The sequence below is a fragment of the Mobula birostris genome, chromosome 10 (genome assembly GCF_030028105.1).
Source record: "Mobula birostris isolate sMobBir1 chromosome 10, sMobBir1.hap1, whole genome shotgun sequence".
Lineage (NCBI taxonomy): Eukaryota > Metazoa > Chordata > Chondrichthyes > Myliobatiformes > Myliobatidae > Mobula > Mobula birostris.
This window is the reverse complement of record NC_092379.1, coordinates 36657044-36671277: the sequence shown is the minus strand read 5'-3', so window position 1 is coordinate 36671277 and position 14234 is coordinate 36657044. Positions and strand designations below refer to the sequence as shown.

Sequence of the window (14234 nt, the reverse complement as noted above, 5' to 3'; positions counted from 1 at the left end):
GGTTTAAGATGTTGTTGGTGAAGCACAGTGACAACTTTCTGGCAGCAGAAACAACTATCAATTACTTCATTAATAGACTCTTGTTCTGGGCAATGACACTGCAATCTGTGCCTGTAACTTTCCTAGTGGAGGCGAGGCCTTTGATCCAGCTGTACAACCTGGCATTTTGCAGTGCAGTCCTGAACATTATTTGCTTACTTTTCTTGTCTGCACAATTTGTCTTTTTTTCCTGCGCATTGTGTGATTGATGGTTTTCTGTCTTTAATGGGTTCTGTTGGGTTCCTTTGCTTTGTGGCTGCCTGTAAGGAGACAAATGTCAAGGTTGTGTATAGTATGCATGGTGGTTGCACATTTTGTCTGACAATGACAGGAAACCTGTGCGGGAGAGTTTTTAAAATGGAAAAGCCTTTGCACTGTGGCAGTTCCACTCTCTTGGCCTCAGAAGTCCGGGTCCAGTGGTATGAACAAGCGCCAGAAGAAACAGGGGTCTTCTTGTTTGCAGTGGATGACCAGGACGCTTTCTGTGTCTTTTCATGCCCCTCGCTCTCCACAGTGCGATGCAGAGCCACCTTCCTGGCCGTTGGGCTTTACTGTAGATCGCACCCGCCCAGTCCGCTGAGGCTGACTTTGCATGCTAGGACTGGCTTGTCCGAATCTCACTGGAGTATGAGACTGCTGTCACGTGCAAATGGCTGCTTGCAGCCACAGGGGAGAGATGAGTGTCCGGTGGGGAGCAAAGGTGAGTGAGCTGCCCCGGAATGGACACGACAAGCCCCTTCACCAGAGGTGCGACCCCTTCCCTGGACACCCCTGAACTTTGAACTCCTGTGAAAGATGTAAACAAGGTTGAAAGAATGCAGAGAAAATTTACAAGGATGTTTCCTGGTCTGGAGGACCTGACTTAGAAGGAAAGATTGAATAGGTTAGGACTGTATTCTTTAGAATGCAGAAGACTGAGAGGAGATTTGATGGAGGTACAATATTATGGGGGCGTATGGATGGGATAAATGCAAGCAGGTTTTTTCCACTGAAATTGGGTTGGACTACAACCAGAGGTCATGGGTTAAGGGTGAAAGGTGACAAGCTTAAGGGGAACATGAGGGGAAACTTCTTCACACAGAGGGTCATGAGAGTGGAACGAGCTGCCAGCACAAGTGGTCCATGCAGTTTTGATTTCAATATTTAAGAGAAGTTTGAATAGGTACATGGATAGTAGGAATATGGGGGTGGTGGTGGTGTTATGGACCTGGTGCAAGCAGATGGGAGTAGACAGTTTGAATTGTTCAGAATGGACGAGAGGGGCCAAAGGGCCTTTTCTGCGCTGTGCTTTTCTATGACTCTATTTAATGTGGTACCACATATCCAGGTGACACTTCTCCAAGTGAGAACAGCATGCCAGCATGCCTCCCCTTTGGCATCCTGATCTGATCCCAGAACTGGATGACAGCAAATGGAAAGGAATTGTGTGCCACTTGACTTCATGTTTCGATGGTGGCTGCTCCTTACAAATTGCACTTCATTGCTTGTGCAGAGTCTTGAAAGGTTGTGAGATTGTGAAAAAGAGTGAATGCTGTTCTTTACATTTGTACCACTGACTGCCTAACCCGAGGCCCTCCGTTGGTCAGGGTCCACCATGGATGTTACGTGCAGCTGTCTACGTGATACGTAAGCCAGGGCAGTATGATATGGAGAGTAAGCTGTTGCCCATGTAGCAGGCTCCCCCTCTCCACACATCTGATGAGTCCAAAGGATCGGCAGAGACCGATACAGTTTGGTACCAGTGGCATCGCAGGAGTTGCCAGTCAGCGTTGAACTCAACGTAGGATTGCCTCGGAGAATCCGGCTCCGGATTTTTCCCTCGGGGTTTACTCCAGGGAAAATGTACAGATGTACCAAAATTGAACCTGTGCTGACTCTTGATGTTTACACTGTAGGTGCTGGCCTTGCTTTTCCTTGTGCGACTTAAATAGTGCTTCAGAATGTATGTTTTCTCTTGCCACTATCTTGTGAGAAGATACAAATATTAAGGCAGATGCTTTTCAGCAATTGCTTAATCTGTTAAACTTTATTGATTTATCATTGTGGTGAGAGTGTGGAACGAGCTGCCAGCGCAAGTGGTGCGTGCAAGCTCGATTTCAACGTTTAAGAGAAGTTTGGATGGGTACGCAGATGGTAGTGGTATTGAGGGCTATGGTCCAGATGCAGGTTGATGGGAGTAGGCAATTTAAATGGATCGGCACAGAATAGATGGGCTGAAGGGCCTATTTCTGTGCTGTACTTTTCTCTGACTCCATTGTTTTGTTTGAGAATAACTCTCTAACATGCAGTACTCTATCTTGCAGATTTCTGTGAAAACTTGCCAGTAGATTGCAGGGAGACTGTCATAATATGTCACATCTTGCCGTATGTTAAGGTAATATGCCTTCTCAAATTCTTGGCTGGTTATACAGTCTATCTAAAATTAATGTAGCAACTCATCTCATTCACTTCAGGAAAAAGTCCCTCAGTATTTTGGGTGGGTCTGAAACGAGGATTCAGGCACCATTTATCAGTGTGAACTGCTTGTAACTGGAAAAGCTCAGTGTCCAAGCACAAGTCACATCTTGCCCCCTCTCCCGTCCCATTCTCCTCTCCTGTCCCATCCCCCTCTCCCACTCCCTCCCCATCCCCCTCTCCTGCTCCCTCCCCCTCTCCCAAAGGGCTGAGTTCTGCCGAAGGGTTTTGGACTGAAATGTCGACTGTCCTTTTCTCCATAGGTGCTGCCTGGCCTGCTGAGTTCCTCCAGCATCTTGTGTGTGTTGCTGGTTTTTTAACATGGTGTTGGCTGCATGGAGTGATGGTAGAGGCAGGTATATCGGGGACTTTTAATGACGTTTAGATAAGCACACGAATGTGAGGAAAACGGAAGAATATGGACATCGTGTAGATTAGATTGCCCACTTGATTAGGAATTTAAGTATAACATTGTGGGTTATGGGGCCGGTTCTGTTCCATGATTTATATAAACTAGAATATCAAACTGTAAAAGAAATTATTTAAGAATGATCCATGACTGACCAGGTGGATCATAAGAACGTGGAGCAGGATGGCATCATGACTGAGATATCTAATGACAAACAAGAGAAAATCTGCAGATGCTGGAAATCCGAGCAACACACACAAAATGCTGAAGGGACTCAGCAGGCCAGGCAGCTTCTATGGGGAACAGTACAGTCGACGCTTCTGTAGGTGCTGCCTGGCCTGCTGAGTTCCTCTAGCATTTTGTGCGTGTTGACTGAGATACCTGTCTGGGTTTTCATTTGATCATTTTTTGTGTTTCTTTTCCAGGAACTTGTGTCTGACACCAATCAACACGTGAAGTCAGCTCTGGCCTCTGTTATTATGGGCTTGTCCACCATCCTGGGCAAGGACAGCACTGTTGAGCACCTGCTTCCCCTGGTCTTGGCTCAGCTCAAAGATAAGGTAATTTTATCATGAAGTACAAACTTTAACATACCCCTTGCGTGACTGGTGGCCATGGTGGATAATATTTGATTAGCCTACCGAAATCAGGCAAACACCAATGGAGAGCTTTCTTCTGTGTGCTGTTTGGAAGCTGTTGTCAAGTCCAGAGTGCTGAGGAAAGGTCGCTTATTGTTCATCAGGCGATCAAAAAGTTGGTTGTCGTCTCTGGAACTTGTACATCTGCTGAAGGTGACGAGCAGTCCATGCTCCACCACAAGATACAGGTATCTGGATAAGTGTGCCAGAATGGGACGTGTTGCAACACAGACTGATGTGTCTAGGCTTTTACTCTCACTGATATCGATTCCTGGAAGGGGACAGCAGTTGGCCCATGTTCATCTGCTTTCTTTCCTGTTGACAAACATTGTAACTGCCGTTTGCTTGAAGCTGTGCGGTGATGTCCAGCATTCTAAAGTGTTATAATCACAGATTCTGCAGATGCTGGCAATCCACAGCCACACGCGTGCACACACACATACACACACACACAATGCTGGAGGAACTCAGCAGGTCAGGCAGCATCTATGGAGGGGAATGAACCCTTGGGCTGACACCCTTCGTCAGGACTGGAAAGGAAGGGGGAAGGCACCAGAATAAGAAGGTTGGGAGGATGGGGGGAGTACAAGCTGGTAGGTGATAGGTAGACCAGGTGATGGGAAAGGTTGGTGTGTAGGGGAGGGGAGTTGAAGGCAGGTGATGGGTGGGAAAGGTAAAGGGCTGGAGAGGATAGATAGTAGGGGAATTAAGGGTTATGGGGAAAAGGCAGGTAGATGAAGCTGAGTTTATGGACAGGTCAGCCATGATCTTACTGAATGGCGGGGCAGGCTTGATGGGCCGGATGGCCTACTCCTGCTCCGATTTCTTATGCTTTTATGAATCATGAATGGAATAACAACTGTTTCTTCCACCGGAGTCTCTCGAACTGTTCTTTTAGTTTGAGAGCTTCAGATAAGAGCAAATGTGCAGTGCGTTCTTTAGAAGCAGTGATGTGAGCTGGTTTGTAATCTGAGTGCATATTGGATTAAAGATGAATCGGTTAATGGTGTGATGGAGCTGTTATTTCTCCATCCATCAAGTTCCTTGTTTATTTTGGCGTGAACTTAAACAAAACTGTTGCATGTGCAAATTCTGGATTTTTTAATTTATATGGAAATTTTCATTATTTTTACAGAATTAAGATTATTTTTAAAAATGTAAAAAAAATCTCTCCCCTCTCCTCTCTTTCCTCAATTCCCCACTCTGAGCTTTTACTTCTCACCTGTCTATTACTTCTCTCTGGGTCCCCACCTCCTTCCATCTCTCCTGTGGTCCACTCTCTTCTCCTCTCCTCTCTCAGATTCTTTCTTCTCCAGCCATTGACCTTTCCCACCCACCTGTCTTCACCTAACACCTTCCAGCTGGCCTCCTTCCCCTCTCCTCACCTTTATATCCTAGCATCTTCTGCCTCCCTTTACAGTCCCGATAAAAGGCCTCGGCCTGAAACACCGACTGTTTACTCATTCCCATAGATGCTGCCTGAGCTGCTGAGTTCCTCCAGCGTTTTGGGTGAATTGCTCTGGATTTCCAATGTCTGCAGACTTGATTCCCTTCATGTGCTACACCCGAAAAGATTCCCCAAATGTCAGAAATGCCTCGATTTTCCAGGCACAGCTGACAGATTCAAAGTGTACATCTTCAAATTGGCAGCTGTTAATTCAAGCCTTGAATTATTTGTTAGTTTGAAATGAAATCAAGAAAAAAGCCTGCCGAATCATGATTTGAACTGTTGGATAATTTAATAGTAATTAGTATCTTGCATCTATTTATGCCAAAGGTGCAGAAAGATTTCTCAAACGCAGAAATTCAAGTGTTTTTCTTTTGTGAAATGCAGCTTTTCACAAAATGACCGTTGTTTCCTCCCATGGCCCTCCCGAGGAGCTCGCCTGCACTCAGGGAGAGTGAACGGACAATAAATTAAGACTCAGGAACAGAATTAGGCCACTCAGCCCATCGTGTCTGCTTAGCCATTCCATCATGGCTGGCTTATTACCCTCTCGGCCCCATTCTCCTGCCTTCTCCCCCGTAACCTTTAACACCCTGACTAATCAAGAACCTGTCACCCTCCACGTTAGGTATACCCAATGACTCGTCCTCCACAGCCTTCAGCGTTGATGGATTCCACAGATCCACCGCCCTTTCCTGAAGAAATTTCCTCTCAGCTCTGTTCTAAATGGACGTCCCTCTATTCTGAGGCTGTGCCCTCTGGTCACAGGAAACCTCCTCTCTGTTCTAGGCCTCTTAATATTCCATAAGTTTCAATGAGATTCACCCCTCTTCCTTCCCGTCTGAACTCCATCGAGGACAGAGCCGGAGCCCTCAAGCACTCCTCCTGTATGTTTCATTCCCAGGATCATACTCGTGAACCCTCTCTAATATCAGCACATCTTAGATAAAGGGCCCAAAGCTGCTCACTATACCCCCAACTGCGTTCTGACCAATGCCTTATAAAGCTTCAGCATTACCCTTATATCTTTTCTAGTCCTCTCAAAATGAATGCCAACATTCCATTTTCTTTCCGTACCACCAACTCAGCCTGCAAGATAACGTTTAGGGAACCCTGCACGAGGTCTCCCAATTTCCTTTGCACGTCTGATTTCTGAATTTTCTGCCCATTTGGAAAATAGTACACGTCTTTACTCCTTCTACCAAAGTGCATGGCCATACGTTTCTGGTAGTAGGCACCCTTCGATCCCGGGGATGATGGGTTTGTGCCTCTGGTGGACTGTGTCCTCTCCTGGGCAGGAAGGTTTGAAGGACCGGCTCTTCCCATGCAGCAGGCTCCCCCTCTCCACATCACTCATGTTGTCGAAGGGAAGGGCAAGCGCCAATACAGCTCGGCACCAGTGTCATCGCAGAGGTTGCCGGAGTGAAGCTGTAAACAACATCAAACTGCCTTAGGGGTTTACCCCCAAAGCCTTTCCCATGGGTGGGCATGACTGCAAGGCAGTGGAGGTTTAAAATCAGGGTTTTCCCTCTCCTAAGCGGGCTGCCGCCCAAGGCTGAGGAATCCTACCTACCAGAAACACTTTCGGTCAGTGCAGTATATTCCAACTGCCACTGCCTTGCTATTCTCCCAATCTATCAAGTCCTTCTACAGACTCTCTGCCCCTCCACCTATCTTGGTATCATCCACAAATGTGACCACCAAGCCATCAATTCCGTTGTCCAGATCATTGACATCTGCTTGAAAAGAAACGGTCACAATACCGACCCCTGTGGAACACTAATGGTCACCTGCAGTCAACCAGAAAAGGCCCCTTTCATTTGCAACTCTTTGCTTCCCGTCAGTCAGGCAATCTTCTATCTTTACTAGGATATCTTCTGTAATACCATGGGCTCTTAACTTGTTAAGGCGTCTCATGTGCGGCATCTTGTCAAACTCCAAGTAAACAACATCCACTGACCCTCCTTTCTCTATCCTGCCTGTAATTTCCCCTTAAGGAAACCATGCACCTCCAAGTACTGGGAGCCTCGTCCTTAATAATGGACTCCCAACATTTTCCCAACCACTGAAGTCAGGCTGAAGGGCCTATAGTTTCATGTCTTTTGCCTCCCTCCCTTCAGAGTGAAGTGACATTTGGAAATTTCCAGTCCTCTGGAACCATTCCAGATTCTAATGACTCTTGAAAGATTATTACTAATGCCTCCCCAATCTCTACAGCTGCCTCTTTCAGAACCCTGCGGTGTAGCCCATCTAGTCCAGGTGACTTGACTACCTTCAAAACTTTCAGCTTCCCAAGCACCTTCTCCTTAATAAAAGCAACTGCACTCACTTCTGCTAACTGACTCTCGAATTTCTGGCATACTGCTCGTGTGACCATAACTTGGACCATAATGTATAGTACTGTGCAAAAGTCTTAGGCTGGTGTATATAGCTAGGGTGTCTGAGTTTTGCACGGTCCTGTAGTAATTCTTATATACTGCACTGTGCTGCTGCTGCCGCAAAAAACAATCAAATTTCTTGACATCTGTGAGTGATGATAAACCTCGCAGATGTCTGATATGGGTCTCTGATGTGGACTGAGAGTGGGAAGGGGGCAGGGAGAGGGGAGTTGTGTCCCTGTCCCCCTCTTTTGGTGAATGTCGGTGATAGCGTAGGATGATATCGTGGTTCTGCATTTGTGTTTATGGACTGTGGACTTTTTCAGATTTAGGGTTTTTATATTCTGTTTTTTTCATCGCCTTATTCTTTTCGTTTTGTTGTGTGAGGGGAGGGTGTTTGGGGGTAAAATGCTCTGTTAGTTTTTCGTGCGGGGGATGGATTGGGGGGGGTCGCTGTTGCTATTCCATTTTGTGTGTGGCGGGAGGGGTAGTTTTGGGGATCAGATGATCAGGATGCCATTATTTTTTGTACCAGGGCTGGGGAGGTGTAGGTTTCATGCTTCTCTCTGAGTGACTTTCATCTTCTTTCTTTGCTTCGTGGCTATCTGGAGAAGACAAATTTCAGGGTTGTATTTGGATATGTGCTTTGATCATAAACAAACCTTTGACTCTTTGGTTGGGAAAAGGGGGAAGGGAGCGGGAAGCACCAGAGAGACATTCTGTAATGACCAATAGACCAATTGTTTGGAAACAAATGCCCTTGCTTGTGTTCTCAGGGCTGAGTGTGTCTGCACTCGCACCACACCTCCTGCCCCTGGCAGTCCACCTCAGCCACCTCTCTCATACCCCTCCCGTGGGTGCTCCACTCTCACCATTCCCAACATCCTGTGCTCCCGCCAGATTTACAAACTTGCTCTCCACTGCACGTTGGCAAGTACAGTTCTGTGCAAAAGTCATTGGCACCCTGGCTAGATGTGCATGTGCCTAAGTTCTGTAAGTGTGAAAGTGGCATTCATATTTCTTTTGTGGGATTAATATTTCATAAATGTCCAAGATGATACTTTGAAAGCAGAGAGTCTGGGGAGCGCCAGTGTGTTTGTCAGACAGCGTTCGCAGTATGAATGTTTTTCACCTTTGCTGTACTCAGAAAATTGCCTTTCCTTCCTAGTGCCCTGAGGTCCGTTTGAACATTATCTCCAATCTGGACTGCGTGAATGAAGTTGTTGGAATTCACCAGTTAGCACAGTCTCTCCTGCCAGCCATTGTAGAATTAGCAGAAGATGCCAAATGGAGAGTGCGCCTTGCGATAATCGAGTACATGCCTCTGCTTGCAGGGCTGCTGGTGGGTGGTTTATTCTAAAATGTTTTTATAGTCTATTAGCAATGCTTCCATATGGATGATTTGCAGAATGGAAATGATTGCCCATATCAAATTGATACTTTAGTTTAAAGACGGAAATAACTTTGAACATCTTCTTTCCTTTTGCACCAGAAGCAAATGTGCGATAGTAACAATTATACTTGTAGCCCACTGACATGGGTAGTCTTACTTTAGACTCGGGGCTCCCAACCTTTTTTTTAATTGACCATTAACCAAGTAGGGGTGGAAACCTCTGGTTTAGACAATCAGGTTTAGACCCCTGTTTAAGGACTGCGGACTTTGTCAGACTTAGGGATTTTATATTCTGTTTTTATATTGTCTGCTTCTTTTCATTTTGTTGTGCGAGGGGAGGGTGTTTCGGGGTAAAATGTTCTGTTAGTTTTTGTGTGGGGGGTGGGCTGGGGTTGTTGCTGTTCCATTTTCTGTGTGGAGGGAGGGGTGGTTTTGGGGGGGGGCTGATGATCAGGATGCCATTCAATGACTTTCATGTTTTTTCTTTGTTTCATGGCTATCTGGGGAAGACAAATCTCAGAGTTGTACATGATAATAAGTGAACGTTTGGCCTGCACATCAAACAGACACAAACAGAAAGGGCAATAAACTCCATACAATCAGATGAGGGGGTGACAACGGTTGTCGCAGAGGAAATAAACAATATCTTTTTGAGATTTTACCAAGATCTGTACAGCTCAGAATATTCAGATTCAGCTCCACAAATACAAAAGGAATTTCTCGACTTGTTACAATTTATACCCCGAGATGAAACGTCCTTGACCTCACTGGAGTTTAACTTAGAGGCTAAAGAATTGTCTGCAGCTATAACTAACATGAAGGGAGGGAAAACTCCTGGGCCCAATGGAAATTCCGATTGAAATATATAAAATCTTTAAGACTAAACTAATACCACCTCTGCTTGATATGTATCAGGAGTCATTTGACAATGGATCCCTTCCCTCCTCTCTTAATATAGCAGCAATCACACTACTGTTAAAACCTGGAAAACCACCATCCCTTTGTGGATCTTATAGGTCAATCTCACATCTGAACAATGATCTCAAAATTCTCTGTAAGGGATTAGTTAGGAGGCTGGTGCCACTCTTGCCAAAAATGGTCCACCCTGACCAAAATGGGTTTGTAAGGGAAGGCAGGGCTTCCACAACATTCGAAGAGTGCTTAATATACTTTATGAAAAATCTGGAAGCTCTGATAGCGCTATTCTGTCATTGGATGCCGAGAAAGCCTTCGACAGAGTGGAGTGGAATAGGGGGAAGATTTCTAAGATACAGCTTCTGTATTCTAACCCACAGGCTGAAGTTTTAACTAACCTGCTTTTTTCGGCATCTTTTAAACTCCAACGGGGAACAAGACAGGGATCTCCCCTCCTGTTTATCCTGGCCATTGCGCCACTTGCTATGGCAATTTGAAAACAGGCTAACATAGCAGGAATAACTATAGGAGATGTAGAACATCGCATAGCCCTGTACATGGATGACGTAATTTTGTCAGAACAGGGTTTACCTATTTGGGTGTTAAAATTACTCCTACTATTGGTAAAATTATCCCAACTAATTATAACCCTCTCACAGACTCAGTTACTCAACTTACAAACAGATGGACGAAATTGCTCATAAATTTGATTGGACGCATAAACGTTCTAAAAATGTCAATTTTACTGAAGTTCCTGTACCTTTTCCAATCTATCCCACTTTCTCCTCCATCATCTTTCTTTTATTTATTTTTTTTTAATTTTATTTTTATTTGGATAAGGAATTCACAAATATCATGTACTTTTTTCACACATATAACCTTTTCCATTTTTTTATATGTATAAAACTACAATTATTTATACATTCTTAAGTACACATTGAGATGATATAAAAGGAAAATAAACATTTAAATAGATAATTATGTACTGTGGTAAATCTAACCAATTAGGCTAAGTAATGGAATTAGTTGTTAAGAAAAATGGTAATAATAGTTTCCATATAACCCTTCTGGACCATTTCCACTGGTCCAAAATGTTGTATGTAAGCCTAAGTATCAACCATTGCAGGTGTTTATATCCTAATTTGTTCATGCTTGCTCCTGCCCGCAGACATAATTATCCAATCCCTATGTACTTATTTACTCTTTCTTTTATTTATTAAAGAAATGTTTTTCTAATTTCATCTGGAATAATAGATGTCCAAGACTCAGGCTTTCCCTGTTATATCTGCCGTATGATAGAGGTGGCTTACAGCTACCAAATCTTATATGGTATTTCTGGGCGGCCCAAATTAGAGCAGGAATGTTTTATTTTGTTAAGGATCACTCCCCTCCTTGGGTCTCAATGGAATCCCAGTTGATCAATATCCCTCTAGAACTATATATGTATTCAGCAAATAAGAAAAACCTGGTCACACAATCTAAAATCCCTTTCTTAAAAAATACAATAATGATTTGGCACGATGCTCTTGCGGAAATGGGTGAGACATCACAGTTATCCCAGTTTACTCCTATCTTTGGTAATGATAGCTCCAGCCCGGCAGAGCGGATCCCAGTTTTAAAACTTGGCCGCCCCGAGGCATAGCTAAGGTGTCTGGTCTTTATAATGGCAATTCATTTATGTCTTTTGAAGAACTCAAGGCCACATATGGAATTCCAACAAAACACTTTTTTAAATGCCTTTAGTTGCAAAGTTTTATTATGTCCAGGCAAAGTTACAGTTTGAAGCTCCCTCCTTTATTTACCCTAGAAGACATCACTCTGAAATTATCTGAAGCTAGGGGACAAGTGTCTGAATTATACATGTAAGGGTTTCTTCTTTTATGTTACTTGCTAAGGCTAATAAAATGGCTTCTCTGTACTATTAACTGCTGAGACAGTGGTTCTCTATAGCAACTTGTTTGGGTTATAATTACTGATACAGGAATTGTATTCATTTGCTAACCAATTGGGATAGATGGTATTCTTTCTTGTGTGTCTGTAAGCTATTCTTTTTCGTGGGCTTTGGGCAGAAGGCGTGATGGGGACAGAGAGAGGAGACGCGAGGAGAGAGATGCCGTAAGCTGGGCAACGGCACGGACCCTGAGCGGGAGTCCGAGGCCCAGGGTCTTCAGCGAGGATAGGAGGCGAGGACAGACTCGTGTGGAGTGTTTGGTGGATCACCGAGGGTGGTCCCATTCGTGAGTTGGCGGAGTTCAGAGGACATTGATTGGAGGAAGGGGGACCCGGTTCTGTAAGAGCTCCAACGAGTGTGCACCGAACTGATAGTTACTGACTTGGCACCTTTATTCTATTTGTTTCTACTAACCCATCACCAAGAAATACTTATAAAGTGTAATCATTTAATCGCATATGGCGTACTGTCTGTTAATTGGCGGTGTGGGGTACATCACACAGCATCCACACAAACTTGATCTCCCCGTTTGGCGGGGCTGAAAGCTGCTCCCCCTAGACGAAAGCGAGCTGAGCGAGTCTAGGCTTACCAGGGGGCTACATACAAATTGTTTGCAAGTAAATGCAAAGAGTCATCAAACAACATGCTACAAGCATGGAGAACTGATTTGCATGAGAATCTGTCAGAAAAAGAGTGGTCAGAAGCTTGTTCCTTCGTTCAAACCCAGTCAGTGAACACTCATTCTAAGCGGATAACCAGACAGTACATTACTCCAGTCAGGTTTCGTCACTTTAACCCCAACATTCCAGACACATGCTTTAAATGTAATCACTAAAAGGGGTCTCTGTTCCATTGTATGTGCGAGTGCCCCCAGATAATCTGCTTCTGGAAGAAGGTGCTGGATTTGATTAGTCAGATTATTGGAAAAAAGGTGCTCCTTGATCCTAAATTATGTATTCTGAACATTTATCCAAAGGACTTTGTAACCTCCAAAAGTGCAAGGTCTCTGCTTAATATTTGTTTTTTGAAAGCCAGACGTTGCATAGCCTATTCATGGAAGAAACCCACAACCAGTGGACTTTCACAATGGCTGAAAGGAGTGACTTCGTATCTTGCTCTAGAAAAGATCAACTACATCACAGAAAAACAAACTTGGCAAATGTCGGGAAATTTGGGATATTTTCTACAAGTTTCTGGAGAACAATATTTGGGATGATGAAAGTAACAAATTGAATTGACAGCTTGTTTTTAATGGCCGGGTGTTTGCTTTTTTTGTGCGTTGTTTTTCCTTTTATTTCTGATGTATTTTATTTTTCCCTTTTTCTTTAACCTTGTTGCACTTTCAAACCTATGGATGATCGAATGTGTTTACTTTTCATTCTGTAAAAGCAATAAAGAGATGTTTGAAGAAAAATAAGTGAACCTTTGAATCTTTGATTGGGAAAAGGGGAAGGGAGAGGGAAGCACCAGAGAGATATTCTGTAATGATCAATAAACCAATTGTTTGGAAGCAAATGACCTTGAGAGCAGAATTAGTCCATTCAGCCCATTGAGTCTGCTCCAACATTCCACCATGGCTGATTTGTGATCCCTCTCAACCCTATTCTCCTGCCTTCTCCACATATCCTTTCACACCCTGATTAATGAGGAGCCTGTCAGCCTCCATTTTAATTATACCCAATATCTTGGCCTCCACGGTTGTTCATGGAAAAAAATTCCACAGATTCACCACCCTCTGGCTGAAGAAATCACTCCTCATCTCTGTTTCTGCCAGGTGCTCCGATTTCCTCCTCCATCCCAAAGACGTGCTGGTTGTAAACTGGTTGTTGTAGATTCCTCCTCTGTGTCGGTAACTAGCAGGAGTAGTGAGGTAGTGTTCATGGGTTCGGTGTCCACTCAAAAATCGTATGGCAAAGGGGAGGAAGCTGTTCCTGAATCAGTGAGTGTGTGTCTTCAGACAAATTGTCCCTCCTTTCTGGTAGTAGCAATGAGAAGAGGCTGGTGGGGCCCTTAATGATGGACACTGTCTTTTTGAGGCACCGCTCCTTGAAGATGTCCTGGATAATATGGAGGCTGGAGCACACGATGGAGCTGACTAATTTTATAACTCTCTGTAGCTTACTTAAGCTCTCCTGTATCATACCGGATTTAGTATGTATTTGGTTTTAAGGAAGCAAATCGCTCTCAGTTTCGGTGTGCAAACACAAAGTAGATTTTCTTCAGTAAGGCCTTTGACAAGGTCCCGCATGGGAGGTTAGTTAGGAAAATTCAATTGCTAGGTATACATCGAGAGGTGGTAAATTGGATTAGACATTGGCTCAATGGAAGAAGCCAAAGAGTGGTAGTAGAGAATAACTTCTCTGAGTGGAGGCCTGTGACTAGTGGTGTGCCACAGGGATCAGTGCTGGGTCCATTGTTATTTGTCATCTATATCAATGATCTGGATGATAATGTGGTAAATTGGATCAGCAAATTTGCTGATGACACAAAGATTGGAGGTGTAGTAGACAGTGAGGAAGGTTTCCAGAGCCTGCAGAGGGACTTGAACCAGCTGGAAAAATGGGCTGAAAAATGGCAGATGGAGTTTAATACAGACAAGTGTGAGGTATT

The 14234-nt window shown here is 44.3% G+C and overlaps 1 protein-coding gene across 1 annotated transcript in view; it reads left to right on the top strand.

Moving 5' to 3' along the window:
• Positions 1-14234, top strand: part of LOC140203587 (serine/threonine-protein phosphatase 2A 65 kDa regulatory subunit A beta isoform-like) — a 56332-nt gene that overhangs the window by 21089 nt on the left and 21009 nt on the right. The window contains exons 9-11 of the mRNA XM_072269634.1: positions 2343-2413; positions 3328-3462; positions 8534-8707. Of these exons, the coding sequence (XP_072125735.1) occupies positions 2343-2413; positions 3328-3462; positions 8534-8707 (380 nt within the window). The remainder of the gene's footprint in view (positions 1-2342; positions 2414-3327; positions 3463-8533; positions 8708-14234) is intronic.